This window comes from Lepus europaeus, chromosome 3 (assembly GCF_033115175.1).
Source record: "Lepus europaeus isolate LE1 chromosome 3, mLepTim1.pri, whole genome shotgun sequence".
Classification (NCBI taxonomy): domain Eukaryota; kingdom Metazoa; phylum Chordata; class Mammalia; order Lagomorpha; family Leporidae; genus Lepus; species Lepus europaeus.
The window spans coordinates 574,129-601,662 of NC_084829.1; the positions used below are offsets into that span (position 1 = coordinate 574,129).

General features: G+C 53.4%; 1 protein-coding gene and 5 non-coding genes across 6 annotated transcripts; 3 read left to right on the plus strand and 3 right to left on the minus strand.

The window, feature by feature from the left end:
• Positions 1-2,515: 2,515 nt before the first annotated feature.
• On the plus strand, positions 2,516-2,589 carry TRNAI-AAU (transfer RNA isoleucine (anticodon AAU)). Its single transcript has one exon. It is a non-coding gene; the product is annotated as a tRNA-Ile (tRNA).
• A 2,389-nt stretch (positions 2,590-4,978) lies between these two features.
• On the plus strand, positions 4,979-5,050 carry TRNAQ-CUG (transfer RNA glutamine (anticodon CUG)). The gene has a single exon. It is a non-coding gene; the product is annotated as a tRNA-Gln (tRNA).
• Positions 5,051-7,472: 2,422 nt separating this feature from the next.
• Positions 7,473-7,554, plus strand: TRNAS-GCU (transfer RNA serine (anticodon GCU)). The gene has a single exon. It is a non-coding gene; the product is annotated as a tRNA-Ser (tRNA).
• Positions 7,555-10,045: 2,491 nt separating this feature from the next.
• POM121L2 (POM121 transmembrane nucleoporin like 2) lies at positions 10,046-13,060 on the minus strand. The gene has a single exon (XM_062187092.1). It carries the CDS (start codon positions 13,058-13,060, stop codon positions 10,046-10,048), a length of 3,015 nt encoding a protein of 1,004 aa, XP_062043076.1.
• A 4,133-nt stretch (positions 13,061-17,193) lies between these two features.
• Positions 17,194-17,265, minus strand: TRNAM-CAU (transfer RNA methionine (anticodon CAU)). The gene has a single exon. It is a non-coding gene; the product is annotated as a tRNA-Met (tRNA).
• A 2,621-nt stretch (positions 17,266-19,886) lies between these two features.
• TRNAK-UUU (transfer RNA lysine (anticodon UUU)) lies at positions 19,887-19,959 on the minus strand. The gene has a single exon. It is a non-coding gene; the product is annotated as a tRNA-Lys (tRNA).
• Between the last annotated feature and the right edge of the window lie 7,575 nt (positions 19,960-27,534).

Below are 27,534 nucleotides of genomic sequence, written 5' to 3' on the forward strand. Positions count from 1 at the left end.
TCTTTTTCCCCAAGACTGCTGGCTTCTTGAAATAAATGCTTTCCTTTCCTCTTTTCAAATCTCGTCTCCCAGTGGGGTGAGACTGGAGGTGGTGGGATCAGAAAGGCAGGAGTTCTGGGTGCGACAGATGGAGAGGCTTGGGAGGTGGACGGCGCAGGAAAGAACTGAGGTGCAAGAAGAAGCAGAACAAAGGGAAACCTGCAAGTCTGAAGATCCCGGCCTCTTCCCCTGTAGATCTCTCTCCCAAGACGTTAAAGAGATGGTACTTTCCCAGAGTGACAGTAGAGGTCACCCTTGAGCTGGGAATCTTGACTACCACCCCAGCTCTCCACAAAACGAGCATTGGAATAGTCTTTCTCTACACAGAGCTTCTATAAGGAAACCGAATAGGACAGTTGGCGAAATTGCCTCCACAAAGGAAAAATGTAAGAGAACTCTCGAGGTCGAGTGAAATATCCTCAAACATGCATTTGTGGATATAAGAAACAAAAGTGCCAACACATTAAATCATAAATTCAAAAACTAAAGTCAGAAATGGACAAAACGCGAGGAAATGAAAGCTGGCTGAGCTCAAGGGAAGAAATACAAAAAAATGAAAAGAAGACTACAAGACACTCAAGGAAGCATAGATTAAAACAAATGTTTGATAATGAGAATTTTAAAAGGCAGAGAAACCACGAAAAGAAAGGAAAGTAGTAAAATGCATTAGAGATAATGAGAGAAATGAAATGCAGTGATGAAAATCTAATATTGTTTATGACTAACTGAATTTCCTGGAACAGTCAGTAACTCCCCCTCCCCCCGGCTCTGACATTCAAATAAATAACTAAATCTTTTTTTAAAAGTCGGTGAAGTGATCGTTAAAATTAACCAAGAAAAATCCTTGTAAATAGAAGGCTAATACCAGTTTTCTGAAGAGCAATATAAAGATTTGAGCATTTAAAAAATAGAAATAAAACTTTAACAGGGCACCGATCCTCCTGAGAATAAACGACAACCAAACTTTATCGTTAATCCAATTTCACTGGGAAAAGCAGCAGAAACCGGAAATAACACAAAACAGGTTACTAAATCCCCGCTTTCTTCCTATTTCACTCTCCCCGTCGCGGGCCCGCGCGACCCCAGAGGCCGGTCCGCACCCCTGAGCGCACGGGGGCCTGGGTGCCGCGGGGCGGCCGCACGCGGAGCGGCTCCCACCCAGCCCACGGCGATCTTCCCCATCGCCTCTGCTAGCACACACACTTCCTCAAACCGGGAGTGAGGTAGAAGCTTTGGGCATGGAATGTCGACCAATGGCTTCTGTTGCTCGTTCCTGTGACGTAGTCCACAGCTTCTCGCGGTCTGGCAAACTGGCACCTCAGAGAGGTGAAGCATAGTTTTCCCAGCTACGGAATTTTCCCAGCTTGAATTTTGACAATCACTACCGTCAGTTCGACTCGTGGTGTCTGGTAAATATTTAGGTGTGAAGGTAGTTTTCTGTTGGGCATGCTTTGTAGAAACCACAGTTCTGCCTGGCCTTCAACAATAGCCCCAGGCTGCCAGCGCTGTTCAAAGGGCTTCTCACAGCGCGCACAGCTCAAAGACAAAAAGCAACCGAAGTCAAGGTTATCTTTATAAAGATAAAAAGGAGTCCGAAGCGTGGTCGGACAGGGCTTTCAAAGTCGCCACGCGCTGTTCTTTGAAGCATCTCTTCACACGTGTGCAAGGTGTCCTGGCACACCTGAGCTGTGGCGTCTGTTGATCCAGACTGTGCAGGCTGGGGACGACACGCCGTACAGCTGGGTTTTAGGCATGTTCAAGACAGAATGAAAAATGTTTTTCTGTTCTGATGCAAAATGATTGCAAACATACATTCCAAGCTTAAGAAATTAAAAAGCAAGGGTAGAAAACACACGGATAAAATGCCACTATGTGAAGAAGAAAATTTTGTACAACTTTGTTTACAGTATAAAATTTCTGAATGGCAAAAATAGCAAACCCACGGCAACCTTTTCTGGGACAAAGACCGGCAGGAAGCTTGAGTTTAACGGTTACTGAAGTAGTGACTAGAGCCACCTTCCCAGGGGTCTTCCAGGACCTCGGAGTTGCGGTCGCTCCGGACTCCCGAGGCCTCAGGGGACGGGAAGTTTCGGGGACCCCGTCCGGCCCCAGCGGACCCGGGCCAACCGCTCGGACCTGTCGGGGATGTCCCTCCGACACCCAGGAGCGTGCTCCGCCCGCGAGCGGCTGGCGGGGGCGCGTGAGGCCCCGTGGGCACCTGCCGACCACCGGGCGCTCCGAGGGCCGCGTTCCCGCGACTCCGGCGCCTCTGTCACGCTCGGGAAAGTTTCTCCGTCCTCCCTCAAGTCCACGAATACCGCCTAAAGGTCAACAGCCTCGTCCGGTTCTGTTTTTAGAGAAAGTTTTTTGTTGTGCTGTGTTTATTAAGGATGGGGAGCAGGAGGTACAAACACAAGGGAAACGAGCTAAACGCTTTGAAGGGACGGAAGGAAAACTGAGGGTAGCCGACCCCCGTGGCCGGTTAGCTCAGTTGGTTAGAGCGTGGTGCTAATAACGCCAAGGTCGCGGGTTCGATCCCCGTACGGGCCAGTACGTGTTTTGATCTCGAAAGAAAATAGGGCTTTTATTATAGGAACTCCTGAATAGCCCTCGAATCCCTCTGCACCTGATATTCATCGTCTGGAAAACGGTTTTCCTCTCCTGTACCACGGTGGTTCTTTCAGGTGGGAGGGTGAATCCCCCCGCGATTGCAGCCCGGCGGGAACCAGGTTCCCGCCGCGCAGAGGGTGAGGAGAGAGACCCCGGACCCCCGGGCTTTTTTGCCTGGAGCGAGCTACGGTCAGGAAACAAGGGCCCTTCTCCAGCCGTCTGCGGGACTTTGCCCGAGTCTGAGTTGCAGCTCACCGCCTTGGCCCGGTCCTGGGCAGGGCTCCAAGCGCCTACTGGGGCACATCTGAAGGACCCAGGCCACTGGCCGCTGCGCGGGCGGGCGCACCTCCTTCCAGCGCTCCCCTTGGGGAGCCCTGTGCGCGGGTTAACAGGGGTCGCGTGCGGCGGAGGAGCTCCTGGTGGACGGGTCTGGAGCAGCCGAAGCAGCTCTCACGGGCATCGGGTCTCTGCTGGGCATGGACGCTGGTGGGGGGCGTTTCTGGAGGGGGTCTCAGACACTTGGGTGCACAGAGTTTCTGTTCGCTGCCCCACGGGCGCAGTGGGTACCCTGCTCCGGCTCCATCCCGGCCTCCTGAAGCCAATCTGGGCGGTCCCTCAGTGCGTGCACTTGCAGGCTCTGTGGGTTGCACCTGGTTGGATCCTGGGATAGCAAGCGGAGAGTATCCTAGGTGATTAAATTGGCAGAAACATGTAGCCTCTACTTCAATAAGGCTTTGCGTTATCACAGGCACACACACACACACACAAATACACAATCTCGGTTGCTCTACAAGTGTTTCCAGAGAAAAATCTTTTTGGTCCTCATTTCAAATAGCTTATTTTCTAATAAGTTTTAAAAAAAATGAGTCTTTGGGGGAGAGTTGAACGTCTCGTGCTTAGTCTATGCTCTAAGCACTTGGTTGTCTTCATTGAGAATTTTTTTCAAAATTGACTTTTTAGCTGCTTTCTGTGTAACTACAAAAGTATATTTCATTTAGTGGAAGAAATGTAATGATTCTGTTAAAAAGTACATCTGAGACAGAAACACGTGAGTAGGCTTGGGAAAAGTCATACTCAGTAAAGCAGACAATGGTGGATTCTCACCATCCTCCTCCGGGGGATTCTGGGCCTTTTGGGCCCCATGGGCACTTGGCCGGGGGGGCTGGAGTGTGCAGTGGGATCCCCACAACCTGTTCCCCGAAATGACACCCTTGGGTGTGGCTCAGGCGATCTCTCTCACTCTTACTCTCGCACCTCAACTTGTACCTTCTTCTCAGGGATCCCCACCCGCTTGTCCTGTGCCAAAGTCTGACCCTTCTCTGATCTCTGGGCCAACTATTTAGGCTGAAAACCCTTCAGACGCCCCAGGAAAGGCCCTCAGAGGATGGGATGCGTTCTCACAACGCCCAGGACTCCGCACAGGACGCACCAACACCAGGCTGGAACTTGGCAGTGGACATGCAAGGAAAGCAGGGACCAGAAGCATCGAAGTTCAAGTCTATAGAGATTCGCTGCTTGCACCTCTCATGGTTTTATTGTGGGCTGGATGAAGAGACAAGAGAGGTCCCACAGTGCAGAAACTGAGCTCTACCTACAGGGCGTGAGGGAGGAGGGGATTCCTGGGGACCAGAGGAATCTTTGTGCTCCCCAGTTGATGCACGCGGGCTGACGCGACTTCCCACGGCTCGCAGGCCTAAGATGCCAGCCCGAGGCTCCCCAGGCTCGGAGTACAAGGCAACTCCCACCGGAGGGCAGCGGTGAGGGTGGGAGCACGCAGCCTAGTTAGGGAGCAGAGCTTAGCCCGAGTCCAGTCCAGATCCAAGGAGCGCCGGGGGCCGCGCTAGGGAGAGGGTTCCAGGGAGGGCAGCGCCGTCTGACCGCGAGGGAGCTCGGGCGTGACCCGCGTTCCCGGCCCGCGGAAGCCGCTCACCGGCCCGTCTCACCGGTGATCGCGAGTCTCCGGGGGCGCCAGCGTAGAAAACGTGGGTGCGAAGCCTGGCGCACCGCGAGGGCTCGGTCTTGTTCGACGCCCCCCTTGCTTTCCGGTGGAGAAACAAAGGCCGGGACGCGCCAAGTCCCTGCCCCCTGGGAGGACGGAGGAGGCGTGGGGCGAGGGCTCTGCCGTTAGGAAGACCGCGCTCTCCCGGGTGAAGGCGCTGGCGTAAGGGATGTTGGGTGCACACATTCCGGGTAAGCGTCCAGGACTTATTTCTGGAGAGGGAGAGAATGCGCGCTCGCCTCTCAGATATCCAAGAAGCACTGTAAGGGGCGTCGGTACTGGATCATTCAAGACCTTAGCATGTGTACCCAGCGAACCACTCAGAGGGGTGGCCCCATGGTGTAATGGTCAGCACTCTGGACTCTGAATCCAGCGATCCGAGTTCAAGTCTCGGTGGGACCTTCCTTTTCCGTCCCCCCCTACGCCACTGCGTCCTTAGCTCGGGAATTGTGTTCCCTCTTCCCGCGCCGCAGGCCTTGCCAAGTGCTCCTAATTACTAATCCAGGTCCGGCTTCGCTTTTGCTGTGAAGTTTATTGAAGCAACAAAGCAAAGAAAGAACAAACCTCCTGAGAAAACGTAGGGGAAGCCGCCGAGTCCGCCAGGGGCTGGAGGCCACCGCCAACCGCGGGAACAGGAAACGGTGATGGCCTTGGGCAGACAGGATCGCAACGAGACTGAGAAAAATTGGCTCGAGTAGTGGGTCTGGGACGGCCGGGGGTCCCGAGGTCGAGAGAGGGAGTGACGTCTGGCACCACTGAAGCCGGGAGAAAACTGCCCTCCGAGAGGACGGCCGCGGGGTCAAAGCCGCACTCCACTCACGGCCGGGGAAGGGCGAGGGTCCACGGAGACCGAGGCAGCCTTAATCTGCCCCGTGCAGAGCTCGCCGCCGGTCCCTGGCCCGGCCGGCCCCGCCAGCTCCTCCGGAGCGGGCAGATCCGAGGGGAGGCGGAGCGCGAAGGGAGGGGACGCCGGCAGGAGAAGCCCCAGGGCCGGCGCGGGCTCCCGGCGCGGTCCCCGGAGGCCGTCGGCGAGCGAGGCTGGGTGGGAGAGCTGCGTTCCCGCCTCCCCGCGGAGCGCGCGGCGTCGGTGCGCGGCGGCGGGCAGAACCGCCCGCGTCTCCGAGTCTCCCGTGCCCCTGACCTCTGCGTGTCAGCGGCGCACTTTAACGTGATTTCACCGGGAGCCGCTCAATTCCTTGTTGACTTCCGACCAGTAACTCCTAAATATTTCCAAATTCGGTGAAAGTTGCAAATCCATGGCTCGTAGGGAGCTCAATGAGCACCAACCAGCCTTCCAGCAAAAGCGGACGGACGGATGCTGAGGTGCCCGGGGTAGGCACGACCACGTAAGAGTGGTTGAGGAAAACAGGAACTTTTTAAGAAGGGCTAGTTTTGTGCGATGGAACGGGGAAGCCAGCCCATGAAGCGGACCAGCGATTACAACCAAAGTAACCTCTCGTGTTCATTGACCCTGTTGGATGGGTGCTGGTCCTCTCCCTGGGGACATCTCCCCTGCCCTGCCCCACACCGAGGGGACTTTTGGGTCGGGTAACAGGGGGCTGATAAGGTCCTGGGTTGATTTTCGGGACCTCCAAGTCCAAAACACCTTTGCAGCCAGCAATATTCCAGAGAGGGAGCGGGGACGAGAAGTGGAGGGCGTATCCTGAATACAGGCTTTTCCTGCGCTGCGCCCTGCCGCCTGGCCGGTCAGGTGTAGCTTCTTCATTAAGCTGGGCTGGCGGCTGACTGCTCCTCTCTGGCTCACCTCTGACTTGTTTCTTGATTGCACGAAGACATGAACCTCCCAGCAGAGGTCTCCGGCAACACACGGATCACCTAGTGTTCTGGTTCCTGCACCTATTCAAATCCAAAAGAAAATTCTTCGATCTTTGCTAAAGAATACAGACATCTGGGTTTTTGCAAAACTAATTGTTAAGCGGTGGCAAATTTCCTCACCATCGCTGTTATCACTATCGGTTACCAAAATCAGTTAAATAATGGCGATATGTTGGAGATTCTACTTCCATAATGCACCTTAAACGATGATAAAGACAGGCTGTGTAAGCGCCAGGCTTACCCAGCACAGCTGGTCGTTTTGCTGCTATTTCTCCCCAAACCCTTGTCACTGCGGAGGTAAGAAGCTTTCTTCCACGCACACGCGCGTTGACGGGTATCACCGGCACTTTCATTAGCAGATTCATTTCCAAATGCTTCGTACTTTTCATATAGAGCAAGCTGCTATGAAGCTTGTCTTTATGTCTGCTGGTGCCTGCTGTCATTAAAGGTACAGGCCATCGCAGCCAGCCGTGAGGGCCTGCAACCCTCCTCTGTGGTCAGTGGCGCTCCGAGCCGGATTTCCATTTATGTGGTCTTTTCTGTTGCACGAGTGACGTGGTGCATTCCCTGAGCATGGAAACACTATCGCTGGGCTACGCTTCTGGGGCACCGCGCGAGCGGAAACGTTTGGGAAGACGAGGATCTCAGGGTTTTCGCAGGGAAGCCTCGGGGAGACAGGTTGCCAGGCCTGGGCGAGGCGGAGGAAGCGGGCGGCGACGAGGGGGCAGAAGGAGCCGCGGGCGGGAAACCGGGGGGGAGGGGGGCAAGGGAGGCGTTTTTCAGCGCGGCTCTTCCGGAAAGCAAGTGCGGGCGGCGAGGAACTCCGACGGCTGAGGCCGGAGACCCGGAGAGCAGCAAAGCCTCGCCACCCCGGCAGGGGCTGCGCGGGGACCGCGGTCCGACTGGGCAGAGGCGCGCGCGTCGTTACGGTCCCCCAGCGAGGCTTCACCCAATGAGGGTGTGGGGAGGCAGACAGCATTCGCCGTGTGACGAGGTGGCCGAGTGGTTAAGGCGATGGACTGCTAATCCATTGTGCTCTGCACGCGTGGGTTCGAATCCCACCCTCGTCGGTTGTCCTTTTCTTCTGAGCAGTGATCCAAAGACGAGCAGGTAATTACTGTTCAAGCGCGTTGGCAGCGGGGCTCAACCAACCCCAGCCGGGAACCTGAGCATTCCTTTGTGTGTGCTTTTTCCCTTCTCAACTTTCCGTTATGAGATTGTTCAGCTTTTTATTCGAGAGTCATTTCAATCTTACTGAAAATTTGTAAGTATTCACTCAAAATATTGTTGGGTTTGTGTCTAACACGTGCTTTCAGACTTTTTTACGCCTTCTCGTGCCAACAAAGCACATAGAGAAGTGTGACTCCTTCTCATGTCCCTTCCTTTCTCTTCTCCCCTCTTCCCACCACCCTGTAGAGAATTTCTTGCTTTCTGATTTATCCTCCTATGCATGTCTTCTTATCGTGCCTTGCTTTCCCTGTGGTGGGTAACTTCTTGCCTGCCATTGTCCCCAAATCAGCCTGAGTCACCACTCCCTGTCCAGGGACCTCTTCCTGGTGGACTCAGTCTGCTGGACAGGACTGGACCTATCTGCCCACTTGGGAAGAGTAGGAAAGGAAGCCACACAAAGGATGCTGGGAGGGGATGTGGTCTTCCCAGAGCAGGAGAGACTTGTCCCTTGGGTCTCCCTTTGCCTGTGATCCAGAAGCAAGGTCCAGACAGACGTGTTTTCCTGAATAGCAAATGGATTAGCACCTCGGTTCAGCAAGAAGCTCCTGACACTTGGAATCACTGGCTTGGTTATCTCCACTGCATTTGAGCCTCAAGAACCAGAGTTTTCCTTAACCTCTGAATGTGTCACCAAAACACAGCCGGGGCCCACAACCGTGCCTGGATGCTTCAAAGATGGTGGGCAGGGCCTGATGCCGTCCCTGCAGCCCCTGTAGGATGATGCTCTCAGGTGGAGGGATCGCTTTAAAAGTGCCAACTAGCATGCGTGCTTACACTCAGACATACCAGGTTGGAATCCTAACTTTGGGGATCTGCTATAGGGAGAGACAAGTGAGCACAGACACCGGGGCCATTATGGTTTTAATTCCAAATCTAGCCTTTCCAAACTGGGTAGCGCTGGACAAGTTTCTTCTCTTTCTGCCTCCGTATGATTTGACAGTCATCACAGACTTATTTCGACATTTTTATTTTATCACCCAATTTAAGATTGCTTTTCCAATTAGACCTCCCCCAATGTATCCACAAAGCAAGGGACATAACAGGAGACGGATGGACTCAGGGAGTCTTTCTTGTCTTTTATTTTCTCCATGAGAGTAAGAAGTACTAAGGAGCCTGTCCCAGCTTAGAGATGAGATCCACTTGTGTTCCTGCTGCTTCTCCTTTTCTTGCTTTGTTTCAGGAACGGGAGCCTTGCAGCCCTGCCTGCCTCTCTGGGAGAGGTGAGGGAGGTGCTTCGACGAGGAACAAACTTAACAAAAGGAAATGTGTAATCTGGTTCCTGGATTAGGTAGTTCCCAGCTCACCCCGGAGGGACCTGCAGCAAGGGCTGCCTGCCCATCTCTCTCACCCCTGGTTCTGCCGCTTCCCAAGAAGTTAGCTCTCAGTGTCCAAATGCTGTCGTATAATCAGGTGTCGGCAGAGCAGCGTGAAGTCCTGCTGCTCGACTCATCCAAGCAGCCAAGCCCCAGATACATGTACACAAGGAAATCTGGCTCTATCAACAAAGCACCCATCCAAGAGCCACTCCTCCCCCACATTCAGTCAGAAGCACAACATCCACATCTCCGTCACTCAGAGTGAGGAGAGCAAGTCTCCATACACTCGTCCTGGGAGTGGCAGGCAAACGGAGGCGTGACATACAGGAAAGGCCCACCGGGCCGGCCCTGTGCCTGGAGGGAACCTGGCCAAATTCTTCCCTGGCCTGGAATAAGGAATGATCCCTGGGACAGACAGGTTGAGCCTCGACTAACCAATCTCTTAGGTGGTGCTGGGCCATCTCCTGTCTTGGAAAAAGCCTAAAACAATTTGGTGAGAGGAAGTGGCCCAGCAAGGGCCACCCATCAGAGTTGACCACTGGTCCTCAAAGAAAAGCTGGACTCAAAGGCAAATTACTTCAAAAATTCCTCCAGGAACGCATCGAGGAACAAAGCAGCAAGAAATGAGAGGTCAGCATCCCCTAGGAACCAAAGAAAGAAACACACTTCTTAGAGCCAAATATTAAGAAGGTTAAAGTTTAGTGAGGAGCTTTCCCTACTTCCAAAGATGCCAGAGGAGTGGGCTGAGCTGGCTGCCTTCCTGCCATGGCTGTTGGCAGGGGAAAAGCAGGAGGCAGTGTCCTGATCCACAGAGCAGCGGGCAGGCAGGGGAGGCAAGTGTCTCTCCAAGTCCACTGATTGGGCAGGCACTGCTAGATGGTGCTTTGGTCCTCCACCTTCTCGGAGCACTCGCAGGGTGAACATCTACAGCTCTTGCTGTGGAGCGTCGGAAGACACTGGGGCTCTTCACAATACTGACGTCCAAACCAAGGCGTGGGTGACTGGGCAGCAGACACTATTTCCTGTGGGCACGATGCCTCCGGGAGTGCCCTTGCTCCCACTTCTTTGGGGTTTTGGGCTTCACACCAATGGAAAATGAAGGCAGTGCTGACCTGAAAGGTCCTCGCCCCACAGTGTCTTGGGCAGTGGGGGAGAGCAGCCCGAAACCAAAACCGCTGCCCGCCTTTGCTTGCCCGAAGATAGACGTGCTCTGAGCAAAGGGGCTCATCGAGGCCATCCCAAATGTAGTGCTTCTGGCAGAAAGGCTGCTCCTCCCCAAGGCAAAAGGGGTACTCTGGCCAGACAGGCCCTGAGCGTTCTGCCTCCAGCTTTCCCCAAAAGGGGTCCCAGGGCCAGCAGCCCGGGGTGGCACTGCTCCAGTGCCAAAAGCTCCATGTGTGGAGCTCGCGTCCGGGACAGTGGGGCTGAGCCCCTCAGGCTCCCCACAGTCCATAGGGGTCACCACTCCCCCAAAGGCAAAGGGCCGTGGGGCTTTGCTGCCAAACACTGGGCCACAAGCCCCACTCCAGCGTTTCTGGGTCACAGCTCCAAAGCTAGGGGTGCTGGTTTGACTGAAGGGAAAGCCGCTGCTAAGGTCTGGCTTGAAGCTGGCAGCGGGGTAGAAGGTAGAAGCTGAGGACGTCTGATCCCCAAAGCCTGGCTGTGTGGTGTCACCCAGATTTGGCCAAGCGGGAGCTGGCACTGGGGTTGGGGAAGTCACTTGTGAGTTCCCAGAAAGGGAAGAGCTGCTGAAGCTTGTGGGAACAACTGGCTGGGAGTGGCCTTGCTTCTTCTGCCCATTTGTGGCGGGCAAGTGAGTGGCTCCTGGAGATGGTGGGAAAGGTGGCCTTGGGCTTGACCCCATAGGACTCATGGACACGGGGGTCAGGCTGGAGCTGCTGGGAGATAGTGTGGGCACCAGGGCTGAGGCAGACGGGGGGCTGCCAGAGACAGAAAAAATAGCATTGCTGCTGCTGCCGCTGGAAGCTATCTGGACAGCACTGGGAAGAACTTGGCTGAAGATGGTGACCGTGTGGACAGGGGGGATGGTAGGACGCTGGGGCGGTGGGAGGAACAAGCCTGTGCCTGGCAAGAAACCGGCTCTCAAAGCCTGGGTGGCCCCCAGGAGGAAAGTGTGCCAAGTGGAAGGCACAGAACAAGTGTTGCCCACGGCACTGGCCATACTCACGACCCCCAAGCTCAAAGCGGGCTTCAAGGTGGAGTCTGCGGTTGTGCTGGTGAGGCTGGTGGACATGACCACAGACGTGGCTTTGACCAGGCTGTGGAAGAGGTGGGTGGAAGCTGGGGGGAACGGAGCTGAGGGCTGCTTAGTGGGGAGGAGAGCCGGCACCGGCAGGGTTGTAAGTGGTGCTACGGCACCCCGGAAGATGGGCTTGAAGGTGGGCGTTGTGGTGCCTGGAGCCGTGCAGAGGAAAGGGCTTGGAAAGACCTCTGCAGGAGCTGAGGTGCTGGGGTAGATGGAGTCTCCTTTGCCCATATCGATTTGGGGCTCCAGCCTGGGTTTTAGCACCGTGTGAGCAGACGGTGCAGGTTCAGGAGGGTGGGGGGTTGGGCTGCCCTTCAGTGCAGACTGCGCACTTTGGGTGGGCAGTGCTACTGGGCTGACATCAGCCCTGTCGGCCTGAGGGACGGTGCCGGTGACTGGGGACGTGGTGCCAGTGGGGGCTGGTGAGATGAAAGCAGCTCTGGACCTGGACTGTGAGCAGGGGCCTGGGAGGGGCTGCGGCTGCGAGCATCCCGCAGGGGCGGGAGGGGAAGGGGCAGCACTGATGGCCTCTCCAGTGGCCCGTGGGGAGCCCCGTGGTCTCGGGGACTTCCGCATTGCCTGTACGCTTTCTAGCAGGAGATTTGGGCCCTGGGCTGCAGCTACCACTGAAGAAGGCTGGGGGACAGCAGGCCTCCCCCCAGGGACCTTGTCTGCAGGGGCCTCAGTTGTGTCCTTTCTGGTCCTGTTGCTCCCCGGCAGCCCAGCCTTCCTTCCCAAGGCCAGGTCCTCCTCTGTAACGCCGTCACCACTCCAGGGAGCTGGGGACACTGGGAGCCAGTCTGCAGGCGTGGGGAGGAGCAGGGGCGACCCAGAGGGAACACAGGCTTCAGATGACTCACTGCCCGTGTCCGGGGGGACTGGAGAGTGAGGCTGTCCACCACTCTCCTGCTTTTTGATTGGCCACTCCGGGCTCTGAAGCGATGCCCTGAGGATGCTTCTCCTCCATGGCTCGGAGAAGTATCTAGAAGAGCTGTAGCTGCTGCTGATGGGGTTTCTTTTCGAGCTGGGAGGGCCTGTGTGTGTGCTGGTCCCAGAGCTCCAAGAAGACCAACTGGGCCTCCTGTTCAGGTCGGGATCAGAGCCCCAGGAGTTCCGGCTTCTCTTAAGAGGCCCCCGCCTGGGCACAAAGCGAGGGGGAGCTCCGGTTTTCACCAGGGGCTTAAACGCCGAGGGCCTGGCCCCCGGAGCGCTCCTGCGGCGCAGGGCCTCAGGGAACGGCGGCTGCTCCCTCTTCTTTCCCTTCCCGCACTCCCTGAGGGCCCGCAGGACCGTCTCCTTTGCACAGGGGTCCGGGAGCTGCTCCGAAGCCAGGGGCCCTGCAGAGTTGATGACGTTTGCCGGCGAAAGGGACGCGGCGGCCCTCCGCTCGGGAGGCGAGATCTTGACGGTCACCGGGCTGCATACCGGCCTGGGGTGCCGAAGTGACCAGATAGTCCGCTTGCAATAGCTTTCCCACCAGTCGGAGGGCAGAGGCCGCATGATGGAGTTCTGGGTCCGCCTCATGGGGAAGCGCCTCCAGGCCTCGTTGACTCTGCGTGCCGGAGGGTGGGCCGGGTCCCAGCGTGGCAGCCGCCTGGCAGGCCTGTGCTGAGGCCTGGAGTGGACGCAGTGGACGTGCTGAACCCGATGCATCTGGTAGAGAGGCGGAGACGCTCGGCGGTTTGTCCGCCCGGTGGGCAAGTCAGTGCGCACCTGGGCGGAGGACGGCGGCGAGGGGTCGGTCTTGCCCAGGAAACTGCCCATGAGGAGCGAGGGGGCGCGGCGCGGGGCTCGGAGAAAGGTTTCGGCTTCCGAGGTTTCCAGCGGTCACCGGACCGGCCGCGGTCCGAGCGCACGGTGGTCTGCGACAGTTGACGCCGGGCGCAAGCGGAGCGCGAGGGTCTCCGGGCGCTCTGCCTGTCCGACGGGAACGGGGGACGCGCGGCCTCGCCGGCCGGCGCAGCTGGCTCAACTGTTTCGAGGCGCTCGCGGGGCGCGCGGACCTCTGCGGTCTCTCCAGCTGCACCGGGGATCGCGCACAACGACTCCCGAGAGATGCAGCGCGCCGGGCTGGACGGCTGTCCCGGATCGTGGAGTGGCCAGGCCGGGATGGCTAGGGTAGCGTCTCCAGGCTCTGCCCGCGCTCTCCGAGCCGCTTAGGATGCGGGCAGCTCTGCCAGGTGCTCAGAACGCGAGACCTGGATCCGCGCGTGGGTGCAGCCCGGAACATTTCCGTGGAGCCGGCGGTCGGGTGGGTTGGAGGCTGGCCCTGCAAACTAGAGGAACGGGCGCCTCCTTTCCCGTGGCTCTCGCCTCTCTCGCGTCTGCGGTTTTCGGAGTGTGCAGGACTCGGGCGCCCCTTCGCCACCCGCACCGGGGCTGCGTCTCCCCCGGTGGCACCTGGAGGACGCGGGGTCCCGAGCTGGACGCCCTGGCTTACCAATCCCGGACCCGAGTTTCAGCCCTAGCCTTGGTGACGCTTTGGGCTGAGAAAGCACTTGAAAAATACATACTTGATGAAGGACTGGTGTACAAAATTCGCATAGAATGTAGTAAGTAAGGGGAAAAAAACGGACGAAAAATCTGGACACCTCCCTGAAGAAAATGGAAAATAGATGGGAAAATGCCTATGCCCAACACTGTGTGTCCCTAGGGAGCAGCAAATTAAAACAGCAATGAGATAAGGCTACACACCTAATTGAAAGTGGCTAAAATCCAAATTGGAGCACCAGATACTGACTAGGATGGGGGCGCTGGGCGCTCTCCTTCACTGCTGGTGGGAATGCCAAGTGATACAGCCGCTTTGGGGGATCAGCAGTTTCCTAGAAAACTAAGCACAGTCCTACCAACAGGACCCTCAACCACAATCCTAGGTGATTGTGAGCTGAAAACTTATGTCCACGTGGGCCCCTGCACACAAATGTTTATAGACGTTTTATTCATATTTGCCAAGAAGTGGAAGCAACCAAGCGTCCTTCAATAGGTGAGTAGGTAAACAAACAAGCAAGTATTTATAAGGAATGTGCTGTGGATGGAGTCACGAAAAGACGTAAAGAAGGGGTGGGGTTTTGGTGACAGACACCTGCGTCCCATATCCAAGTGCGGGGCTGGGTTCCGGGCTCTGGCTGCTGGCTCAGCTTCCCGCTGATGGGCACCTGGGAGGCAGCAGTGAGGCTACAACGTTGCCTGGCACCCAAGTTCTGAGCAAGCGCTCATTACAGCAGCAGTCTTCTTGCCCGTGTACTCATTTTGTGTGTCTACGTTTCTTCACTTTTCTATTTCGACATCAAGTTCTAAAATCCTCTTCCTGTGTGTCGTTCTGTTTGGGTATTAATTATTTTGCTTAAGCTTCACTTCATCCCGTTTATCTCCCCACTACTTTTATTTGTCCATCTTCTCTGTATTTTATATCTTTGGTAGTTTGTTTCAATCCAATGCTCTTTATTTTTGCCGCTTCTTTCCTGGGTAATCTTTTCTCCTTTAGTGCTGTGACTTGTCTTGTTTTTCTCTGCCTTATTTTATATGGATCTTTATCATATATTCATTCATTTCATAACTGAAATGTTTTCTGTTCTTTCCAGAAACTTCGTATATTTTCCTTATTCTTTCCTAAAACCATGCCTACCCAGAGTTCTGACCTCTGACTCCCTTTTGGGTTTCTCTGACTGCAGAAGTGTATTTGTAGGGCGCATTCTTCCTTCTGATGCCCCTTTCCAGAGGTTTGACACAAAACTCTCCAAATTCCAGCATTCTCTTTTTTCTTGATGCTGTTTTCCCTTTGCTTCTTTCACCATTGTAGCGTTTATTTTATGCCTTTCTCTCAGAAGTTTTTACATTTCTTCTACTTCTCTTCATTCTTCCTCTTTCAATGTTTCCCCTCAATTTATCCTATTTCCCATTTATTCAACTAACTATTTGACTTTATGAAATGGCTTATATATATTTTAAATCTTTATCTGTTAAACAGTATTTCTAGTTTCTTTTTAGTAGTGCTTTTTCTTAGTGCTTTATTTTTAATGTCTATGATTTATAAATTTATATAACAACTCAAGAATTCTATTTTTATCCTTCACCTCTCCTGCTTGACCTCTTTGCTTAATCATTCTTTTACTTTTGATACCTTTTGACATTTTAGACCACCATAATGGAAATCTATCTTGTTATACACATTCCTATTTTTGCATTATTTTGTTGCTTTACATTTACAAGCTTGTCTGTGTAGGATTTTACACAACACTACCTAATTATTCATGTTTTCTTTGCTCCTCTGCTGCATCTCTAGGTAATAACATATTGCCTTTCTCTCCTCTTTGAGTACTTTTCCTGACTCACCTATTGGTGGCTGCTTTAAAAATGCACTCATAACTTTTCTCAGTTTTAGTTCTATCATCACTTTTCTTACCTTTCAGTAACTTATTTCCTCCTTTTTCTCTTGTTTTTTTTTTCTTAATATCTCCCCTTCCTGTTTTCTTTTAATAAAACTAATCTTTCTTTTTAATATGATACTAATGCTTTTTTGTTTTTATACATTTTTACCTATTTATCCTTTTAAAATCTCTTATTTAACAATTTTTTAAAAGATTTATTTGTTTGTTTGAAGTCAGAGCTACAGAGAGAGAGGGAGAGACAGAGAGAGAGAGAGAGAGAGAGAGAGAGAGAGAATCTTCCAGCCACTGGTTCACTCCCCAGATGGTTGCAACAGGGTGGCAGGGGCCCAAACACTTGGGGCCATCCTCCTCTGCTTTTTTAGCAGGGAGATGGATCAGAAGTGAAGGAGCCTGGAACAGGCTTGATCCTGGCATTGCAGACAGTGGCTTAAGCATAATTAGATCAGATCTCTACCCTCAATGCATCAACTGTTAACATTAATTCATTGACCATTATTGTAAATCTTCAGAGTTTAAATGTCTACACGCACTTGGGGAGCCAATCGTGATAAAACCATCACAGGAAGAACTCAGTTTTGGTGTTAGAAGCCAGGATGGGTATCAGCTTACAGGAAGAAGGGGGACAGTAACTGCAGGAGCACAGAGTCCCTGAGGAGCTGGTCATACTGTGGCCTTCACGAAGTTCATGGAAAATGTGTGCTATGAAATAACTACACCTAGATTTCAAAATGTACTTTTTAAAAATTCCATTTTTCCACAACCTTTTTTTCAAGTACCATTGCATTTTACTTTTCCAATTAGGGAGAAGTTACTTGTAGGCTTGCAGTTGTGACCTGTGCTTGGAAGGATGTTCTAAATCGATGCTTTAGGTGTTAATTTAGAAAACAGAAGTAATCAAACATTAAAGAGGCTTCAGGAACACGGAGAAACATATCTTAGTTTGCGGTTAGTATTACTCACCTATCAATGTAACAAACAACTCCAGATTCATTGTTTGAAAGAACAAACGCCATCTCTCAGAGTCTGCAGGTCAGACGTTCAGGAGCACCTTATCTGGGTAGTTGTACCCCGGGGCCTCACGCAGGACTGCAGTCAAGGTGCCCACTAGGGCGCTGGTCAGTGAAGGCTTATCAGGCTGGGGGATCCCCTCCCAAACTCTCCAGTGAGTGTTGACCTCACATCCTCCCGGACAGGCCACTCATGGGGCCACCATCGTGGTACCCCAACATTTAGCCAGTTATTTACTGATGGGAGGAAAAAGCAAATCATTAATAGGGGAGAGACTGTCCCGGCAAGCATTAGAAGTGAATATGGAATTTGCCGCTATGTGAGCATTTGGGTTGTGAGTTGCTCTCTTTCTCAAAGACTTAGGAGGAGACAGAGGCACAGAGACACCCTCCCCCCAGAGCAGGACTGAGTTTTAGAAATGTTTGTATGTTCCTCGGTATCAATGGGCTCTGGGTAGCCCAGTTTTAACAAAGCCGGCAAACGTGGAGCCTATAAAACTTCTAGCAGAGGATGGTTTCGATCCATCGACCTCTGGGTTATGGGCCCAGCACGCTCCCGCTGCGCCACTCTGCTGGTTGCTCGCCTGTTCCCGCGGAAGTCAAAACTGCCTTGTAGCGCGCAGAAGCTGCTCTTTCCTAACCCTTTCGTCCCCTGATTGATGACCCCACTCGTTTCTCGCCAGGCAGAGATCCGCTCCCACCCCCGGGCGGACTCGGGCCACCACGCCACAGGCCAGCAGGTCGGAGCTCGCTGTTCGCGGACCGTGGCGAAGTGAAGTGCGGGGCCCGGCGAGGATCGCGTTCTGCTTCTCCGGTTCCCGCCGGCCAGTCTCGTCTGCAGTCAGAGAGGCGTTTCATTTGCTCGCAAGGGCGCAAGCTTTTCCCGAGCAGAGCTGGGACTAAGCCACCCGCTCATGGGATGCGGGCATCCCAAGTGAGCCCGCGCCACAGGGCCCACCCTGAACTTACTATGCGGGGAGCTGCAGATGGTGTCGTATCTTCGTGTCTGCTTACTGCTGGTATAGCAGAGGGAAACTTTCTGAGTTCTTAGTGGGATGGACAGATCAGGAAGAGGAAAGCAGCTGTGTGTCGGGAAGAATGCCTCGTGCATAGAGGGGCGATAACCCAGAGAAGTGAGTACATCTTGTCACACGGCAACACTCCCAGCTGGTTGGAGGAATCGCTTTGGACTCCTCAACCCGGGTCCATGGGCAGAAAGCTGATACCTGACTTCCGGGTGGTGGAAGAAAGTAGGTATTTCCTTGCAAATTACAGAAGGAGGATCCAGGCATCTACCGCTTAACTCGGGCTCCGCCAGTGCTAGCGTTGAGGTTGTAACAGCTTGAAGCTGGGGCTGAGGTGCGTGTTCGGCTGGTTGGTCAAGGGTGCCCGCGGCCTTCCTTTGATTGGCCGACGGTGCTGCGCTCTTCAGGGGATTTTAGATGGCCAAGGGCCTTCAATCAGTCTGGGGGCCACATGCAGGCGGTAGGTGCTTTCTGTCCAGGGCCTAGAATTCCCCTGCCAAGACCTGGAAGGCCCTGAGAGGGAACACTTCTGACCACACTGGCCATCAAGGTGTTATCTATGAGAGGCAAATGGCTTGTGAGCCTGGTGATTGGAATCTTTAGGGCAGGGTATCCGACTCCCTCCGTCTCACGATTAGGTTTAGTGCTATCAGAAGGCTGGGCAAGGACACATCAGGCTCAGGGACGCTGTCAGGACAGCTGGGTCCCTCCCTCAGTGCAGTAAATTCCTTTTGATAAAGGACAGGCAAGGACGCCGTGGGCTGAGGGAGACAGGAGGCTGGACCTTGCTTTTACAGCATAGGGGTTCAGTTTCAGCAACAAGTCAGTGCCTTCTCCATTGGTAAGGGTTTAGTAATTTATTGATTTTTTTTGTTTTGTTTACAAATAACTTGTTATTATGGAAAGTTTCAAATATACTCCAAAGTAGAGACAATGTCATAATGGACCCTGGGTACCTATCACTCAGCTTCAACAAGAATCAATTCATTACCAATCTTTTTCCATCTACATCCCTCCAACCCTGACCAGTTTTGCACAATCTGTGAAACCTGTAAGTTTTTGCTGTATTTTTCATGAATTTTTTCATGAGTTTAGTGACTAGAAAGTAAGTTTCCAGTGATTTAGAGTCATCTTCTCTTCCTGGTGCAGAGTGGGAGACACCCTCACAACTGAGGATCTGTTCTGGAGGTACCAGGTGTCATAGGTGAACTTCTGTAACTTCATTTCTGCTTTTAAAGGGTTTCCTAATTTGGCATTTTGTCAAAATAAATGGCCAAAAATAATAGGTCCAGGAGGTATACTTTGGCGTGACATATTGTGGGGTGGTATGTTCTGAACCTCATCACTAGCATACTGAAGTACAATTGATTTTCACAAAATACTTATTTTATTTGAAATGCAGAGAAATGGGGCGGGGGGGAGATCTTCCATCTGCCCCAATTATTGCAAGGGTCAGGGCTGGGTCAGGCTTCCCATGTGGCGGCAGGGGCCCACACACGTAGGCCAGCTTCCATTCTCTTCCAGGTGCCTTAGCAGGGAGCTGGATTGGAGGCACAGCAGCCAGGGCTAGAACCAGTGTCCACTAAGGGATACTGGCATCACAAGCTGTGACGTAAACATTACACCACAACCCAGGCCCTGGTACAGTTGATTTTAGTACTTTTTTCTTTACGCTGTGATCTTAGTGAACATGCTTCTTAGCTCTTAGAAGTTTTGTTAAGTTTCCTCAGGACTTTCTAATGCACCCTCATGCCATCTGCACATGGAATGGAACTCCAATCCTCACAGTTGGTGAGGACACGTGTATTTAATAAGAAAAATACAATCTGTTATCTCGTCAACTACACCATCAAACCAGAATTGATCTAAGTTAGAGAAATGAGTAGCACAGCAGCCCGCTATCTCTGGGTAGACGACGTCTCCACACTGCCCACTGCTGTGTCTGTCAGGTGACTCCTTAGCCCCACGTGTGTCAGAGGAGCATCCCAGAGGGAGCACCGGAGCAGCCCTGTGAGGAGGGCGGCTCTGACCAGCTAAGCCACCAAAGGCAGAACACGGTGAGTACTTTCCTCAGTAAACACACACTCGAGCCCCTTTTCCACAGCACCAACCTATCAGCCTTGTGTGCAAAAGACATCAGCGGCCAACTGTTGGGCCAAAACAGCACAAGCGCCTGAGCAGGGACTTGAACCCTGAACCCTCAGATTAAAAGTCTGATGCTCTACCAATTGAGCTACCCAGGCCCTTAGAAAAGCATTTGTCCATATCTAGGAATGGGACTCATCATGATACCAGCTCAATGGCATTGTAGACTGAGTCCTGCCGGGAAAGGTGACCGAGTGGGTGTTTAAGCTCCAAGGAACCAGTCACTCAGCCCTAGGTCACACTTTCTGCAGGCCCCTAGAGAAGGAAGGTAAATGGCATCAAGAAAACAATCCTTACCTATGTGTAGTTTGTGGACGGGAAAAATAACCGATTACTCCCGGTTAATGCTTACAGAACACTTAGGTCAATCTGTCAGCACAGTTCTATCTGCAGGACACCAACACACAACCAAAAAAGACATAAAGAGGAAGAAAACAACAGGACAAGTGAGAAGCCACAGTGGAGAACAATGCTAAGAATCTTCCAATTTTAATAAAATCTCCCAGGCTTTTTTTTTTTTTTTTTAATCCAAGAAGAAAGCAAGTCACAAAAAAGGAAGGAATACCACAGTGACTGCAACTGGTCCTGTTTTGTACCTCCAAAAGAAATTTTGACAAACATTGCATTCTCTATGGCATTTTCCCAGTGGACATCTAACATGTTTGAATGTTAGCTTTACATTTTTCTGAGGGTCATGGCGACATATCACAGGAATCTGAACACCATGGTGATTTAACACTGCCTTGAGTCAGGAACCATGGGTGGGAGTTAAATCTAGCATCTTAACTGCCAGGTCACACACTCACTCTCAGAACTTGCTTTTGATACTTCATAATATATTTTGGAGATCTTTCCATATTGACACATAAACTGTTTCCTTATTTTTTTTTAAGATGTATTTATTTACTTGTACGTCAGTTACAGAGGGCGGGATGGAGCTCCTCCATGCTCTGGTTCACTTCCCAAATGGCTGCAACAGCCAGGGCTGGCCCCAAGCGCTAGGAGCCAGGAGCTTCATCTGGGTCTCTCACATGGGTGCAGGGGCCCAAGCACTTAGTCCATCTTCTGCTGCTTTCCCAGACCATTATCAGGAAGTGGAGTAGCTGGGACACTAACCATCACCCATATGGGATGCTGGCATCGCAGACAGTGGCTTTACTGGCTACACCACACTGCCAGCCCCTGTATGTATTTTTGTAAAAGTGTTAACTACACAGATAAGTAAATGCTGTCTGTGCAGCTTAACAAGTTAGGTATAAAGCATACACCTGCTTCATTGTAACTCAGGACTAACAGCACTGCTGTTCTGTTCTCTCACAACCTTTGTCTTCCCTCCCCCTTCTCCCACAGAAAATCACAATCCTGACTTTCATGGTGATCATTTATTTACAGTCTTAATATATTTTGTAGCCTAAGCATACATCCTTAAACAATATAAGATAGTTTGGTTTTGACTTACATAAGTATGATCATACTTTCTGTGGAATGTCTTTTCACAAAATTATGTTTCCGACTCATCCATACTGTTGTGTACGTCTCTGAACTGTCCAGTGTCTTCGCTGAATTGTATTCAACACTATGTATCTGATTTACTGCAAATGTCCACTCAGGCTGTTTCCAGTTCTAGATGATACAAGTCATATTACTATGAATATCCTTGTAATACTTCTTCATGCACCTGTGCACACATTTCCTATATCTAGGATACTAGGTATGCATAACCTCACCTTTCTAGATATTATCCAACTGTTTTCCAAATGGTTGCATCAATTTAGACTCCCAGCAGTTGTGGGAAAGATTTTATTACTTCAAAGCCTTGCCAATAATTAATTTCTCTTATCTTTTTAATTTTAGAGTTCTGGTGGAGAATCTTATATATCCATTTCTATGACCTTTTTGACATGTACCTGTATATAATATATAGTGTTAAAATAATTTGATATGAATTGAGACCTTGGCTATTTTTCCTATACCTAATTTCTTTTGAATATCCCCATCTCCATGTCCCCTCCTCCATATCTAACTCTATAAGAATACCGGGGAAAAGAACAAAACTCCTCTTTTCCTTAAATAAAGTGACTGATAAAACAAGACAAACACAGATTTATATGACCCACAAAAATAAGATTCTGGAGACCTAGGCTGCATTTTCCTCTCTGCCGCTCTTCCTTCAGGCTACCTCTGAAATGAGAGGTGATGGCATCTCCCTTTCCTCCTGTGCCTTAACTACCTCTCAACACACCTCTGAGGACCAAACCTGTATGATCAAATCAGAAAGCTGTTGACTGCTGAAGGTGAGTCGCTGGTATTGGAGTTAACAATGTAACACTCAACTTTTGTCTTCTTTACAAAAAAGCTTTTTTTTAATTAAGTTTGCAGCTGGCATTGTAGCAGAATGGGCTGGGCTGCTGCTTCAAACAGCCAGCTGCTCTGCTTCTGATCCAGCTCCCTGCTAATGTGCTTGGATCCCTGTCATCCATGTGGGAGACGTGGAGGGAGTTCTGGGCTCCTGGCTTCACTCTGGGCGAGCCCCAGGAGTTGTGGCCATCTGAGTGAACCAGTGGATGGAAGATTCCTCTTTTTTCTCTATGTCTCTCCCTCTCTCTCTACATCCTTCCTTTCAAATAAATACTTTCCAAACAATAAAAATTAAAAAATTAAGGCTAATGGAGAGAACAACTTCTTATGTATAAGACATTCCACCAGAGATAGAGAGGAGTGGCAAGGAAGTTGGCAGAAAGAGGGGAGGGGAGTTGTGTGTTATATCTAACTAAACCAAAATTTCACAAATCAATAATTGTTCTGACTATATATGTCTGCCACTCTAGGTTACTCTTCATATATATATATATGTGTGTGTGTGTGTGTGTGTGTGTATATATATATATATATATATATATATATACTATTCTCTTTTTTTAACATTATTTGCAAGCCATTGATTGATGTTAGGATTCAAAATGGTCCCAGTGTTTAAAAAGCACTAGTCACTCCATCTTCCCTGATAATCTGCCTCCATCCATATGTAATCTTGCCTGGAAGGCTCTTCAAAGCACTCGTCAGCACTAGCTGAATGTCCACCTGACAATTTCAATAATCAGTTCTCTGCCCTGACACACACAGGGCTCAGCCTCCACCTGCAGTGCCAGCATCCCGTAAAGGTGCCAGTCCTGCCTAAGGCGCTTCCGATCCAGCTTCCTGCCAGTGCGCCTAGGAAAGCAGTGGAAGTTGGTCCAGCTCCTGCCACCTACTTGGGAGACATCAATGAAGCTCCTGTGTTCAGCTAGTCCCAGCCTGAGCTGGGGAGGGAGCCAGCCGTGGAAGATGTCTCTGTTTCTCTCTCTCTAGCTCTGCCTTTCAAATGCATAAACTTTAAAACAATTCCAGACAAAGGAGAACGAAGTGTCTGGGTCTCGAACTCCTACTGGACTGACCGGCACACAGTTCACTGGAAGCCAACTTCTGACCACACAAAGTGAAATACAGCCCAGGATGCATCCCTGAGAACATGAAAGGCCCTTTCTACACTTCGTGTTTCCCATGTTTTCCGAGAGTCCTTTAATTCCAAGAAGCAGTAACTGGCCAACCAGAGGAGGAATCTCTGTGGACGGACCCTGGGCTCACAGCTGGAGAAACGACCCTGCCTCTTCCGGCCTCGCCTACCTCAGGACGGGCCACACCGGGTCTGTCCCAACCCATCCCCTAACAGGGCACAACGGCAGCCCAAGTTCAGGCAGGAACCGGCGCTCCAGAACCGCCCTGCGCTCCCCGCGCCAACCAGGCCGCCCGGAGGACGACGGCGGCCAGGCATTGTCCAGGCACGGCCGCTCTTCCTGGAGGCCGCGCGTCCAGCCAGCCAGCATCCCGGCGTCACCGTGGGACGGCGACACACCGGCCCTTGGCCGGCAAACCCGGCTGGCGCCTGGACGGGGCGCCGGGAGCTGGGACACCGGGAGCCAGGACGGGACACCGGGACACCGGGACCCGGGACACCTGTTCACTGGGACACCGGGACACTGGGACACCAGGAACCTGGACACCTGGACACCGGGACACCTGGACACCGGGACACCGGGACACCGGGAGCCAGGACGGGACACCGGGACACCGGGACACCTGGACCCCTGGACGCCGGGACACCGGGAGCCGGGACACCGGGACGGGACACCGGGACAGCGGGAGCCGGGAGCTGGGACACCTGGACGGGGCGCCGGGAGCTGGGACACCGGGAGCCAGGACGGGACACCGGGACACCTGTTCACCGGGACACCTGTTCACCGGGACACCGGGACACTGGGACACCAGGAACCTGGACACCTGGACACCGGGACACCTGGACACCGGGACACCGGGACACCGGGAGCCAGGACGGGACACCGGGACACCTGTTCACCAGGACACCGGGACACTGGGACACCAGGAACCTGGACCCCGGGACCCCGGGACACCTGGACCCCGGGACACCGGGAGCCGGGACACAGGGACGGGACACTGGGACAGTGGGAGCCGGGAGCTGGGACACCTGGACGGGGCGCCAGGAGCCGGGACGGGACACCGGGACACCGGGACACCGGGACACCTGGACCCCGGGACACCGGGAGCCGGGACACCGGGACGGGACACCGGGACAGCGGGAGCCGGGAGCTGGGACACCGGGAGCCAGGACGGGACACCCGGACACCTGTTCACCGGGACACCTGTTCACCGGGACACCGGGACACTGGGACACCAGGAACCTGGACACCGGGACACCGGGACACCTGGACACCAGGACACCGGGACACCGGGACACCGGGAGCCAGGACGGGACACCGGGACACCTGTTCACCGGGACACCGGGACACTGGGACACCAGGAACCTGGACCCCGGGACCCCGGGACACCTGGACCCCGGGACACCGGGAGCCGGGACACAGGGACGGGACACTGGGACAGCGGGAGCCGGGAGCTGGGACACCTGGACGGGGCGCCAGGAGCCGGGACGGGACACCGGGACACCGGGACACCGGGACACCTGGACCCCTGGACCCCGGGACACCGGGAGCCGGGACACCGGGACGGGACACCGGGACAGCGGGAGCCGGGAGCTGGGACACCTGGACGGAGCGCCAGGAGCCGGGACGGGACACCTGTTCACCGGAACACCTGTTCACCGGGACACCGGGACACCGGGACACCTGGACGGGAGCCGGGAGCCGCTATGGCAGCGGCGGAGCGCGGGCCTGCTGGTTCGCTGTCGCCGTCCCCGGGCGCTCGGGTGCCGTCGGGAGGCGCAGTAACGGCCCTGCAGTGCAGCGAGCGACAAGGACCAGCGGAGTGTCTGCACTGAATTTCCTCTAGAATTATGCCATTAAGTTTAAAAACGATAGCCTAAAAAATGTAGATACTTTTTAACAATATATTTAAGTCATATTAATATTTTTACAGTAAGGGCTTGTTTTTGGAAAAGTGTGAGAACCCTCGGCCTCCACGCTGCTCTGTCACCCCGCTGAAACATCGTCGTTCCGGTTGGCGCTCTGCGAATTTTCTGACAACATCCTGGTTGTGTGCGCACAGAGTAACCGGGTTTGTCGACCTCACCTCCCACGGTTGCTTTTCTTGTTTCAAAATTTCTTGCATATGAAGCAGCATTGCTACGCGGGGAAACAAAGCCACGCGTGGCGAGGTCCATGGAAAGCCGTTTCACCCTGCGCGGAAACTGCCTATGGCTGAGGCTGCGCCGCGGCCTCTGGAGGCACCAGAAGTCGCACAGGCGAAGCTGCCGCTGGGGCCACAGCTCGCGTCCCCGGGCCCAGCCAGATCCTCGCCGCCGAGAACCGGGTTCGTGGGACCCTCGTGGGGGCCGACAAGGCCTGCGCACCCTGTGTTTCAGGAGCTGTCGTGGGGATCTCGTGTGTGTACTGCTGCCATCTGGACCTGTTTCTGGGTCCCCGGACAGGCCCGCACTGGCAGAGGGTCCCGCAGGCTCCCTCGAACCCCTTCCCCAGGCCTGACATCCGGGAACACGCTGCGGCGGCCACCCAGCGAGCGCATCCGGCGCTGAGCGGAAGTGCCCGGGACTCGGGGCTGTGCGCACAGGCCGCGTGGGCGCCCCGTGTCCTTCCGGCTCCCTCACGCCCCGCGCGCTCGGGTTCCGCGCGAGCGCGTTCCTCCGGGGGCGTGTCCAGGCTGGCGGCCGAGCGGGTCGGTGAGTGCGGAGGCGGCCGGGGCGCGCGCCGCCCCCGAGGACGCGGTGTCCCCGGCAGCCGGAGAAGAGCCGCAGCGCCCGGGAGAGCGCGGGGCGGGCGCGGCGCCGAGAGCTTGGGCTCGTGCTGCCTGTGCTACCCGACGCGTTGCAGCAGAGGAGGCCGAGGCCTTGGCTGCGTGGTTCCGGTGTGAGCGGCGGCGCCGGAGTAAAGGAGTCTGCGGGTGGGTGTGGGCGTGAGCGTGCCGTTTGGAGCCAGTCTCCGTGAGCACGGCTGCTGAAGACCGCCGCTTGGTCCCAGGTGCTGGCTGGAGACGCACCTGCTGGCCCTGTGTGCGGCTGCCGCCCGCCGTCACCCCGAGCACCAGAGCCGGCGGCCTTCAACCAGGGACCAGGTTTCTCCCGGCGAGGGCGACGGTGGGAGTGCGAGTCTTGGACGGAGCAGGTCTTGCTGCTTGGCAGCGCTGTGTGACAGCTTTACCGAGAGAACGATGGCCTTGCGGGGTACAGTAGCCACAGGGCCCAGGAGAGGGAGGCGCCTCTCCACGTCGGGGGGGGGGGGGGGGGGAGGCAGCTCAACTCTAGAGAGAAGCGGAGGAGCTGGTGCTGTGGCGTGGAAGATGTGCTGGCATCCACCTGTGTGCTGGTCCAAGTGCCGGCTGTTCTCTCTGGCTCCCTGTTAATGGCCTGGGAAAAGTAGAAGAGGCCTAGGCACTTAGGCCCCCACACCCACATGGGCCACCCGGATGAAGTTCTTGGCTCCTGGTGTCAGCCTGGCTCAGCCCTGGCTATTGTGGCCATTTGGGGAGTGAACCAGCAGATGGAAGATCTCTCTCTTTCTGTAACTCTGCCTTTCAAACAAAGTAAATAAAGCTTTCTTTTTTAAAAAAGAAATATTTAAGTAGGTAAAATGAAACATTCACTTTTCAAAAAGTTGTGACAGATTTTAAGCATTCATAAAATTAGAATAGTGAAGTGAGCTTATATCTACCTGTTGTGGTTTCACAATTATCAAAAATTTGCCACATTTTCTTTTTTTGTCCCTTTTTCTTCTTTTGTTTTGTTCTTCTGCTGAGATATTTTGAATAAAACTGAGATGTTATGTAATTTCATCCCTACTTATTTCATTATGCATATTTATTTATTGAAAGAAAAGTGGAGCGAGATCTTTCATCTTCTGGTTTAATCTCCAAATGCCTGCAACATCTGGGGCAGGCAAAGCAAGGAGCAGGGAGTTCAGTCCAGGTCTCCCACGTGGGCAGTAGGAACTCAAGTATCTAAGTCATCACCGTTGCCTCCCGGGTACACATTAGCAGAAAGCAGGAATTGGAAGTGCAGTCAGAACTTAAAACCCAGGCGCTCCATTATGGGATATGGGCACCCCAAGATGGGCACCCCAAGATGGGCACCCCAAGTGGCATCTTACCTGCTGCACCACACTCCTGCCCTTAATTATGCATTTTTAAAAACTGTGGGCAATGTTATCCAT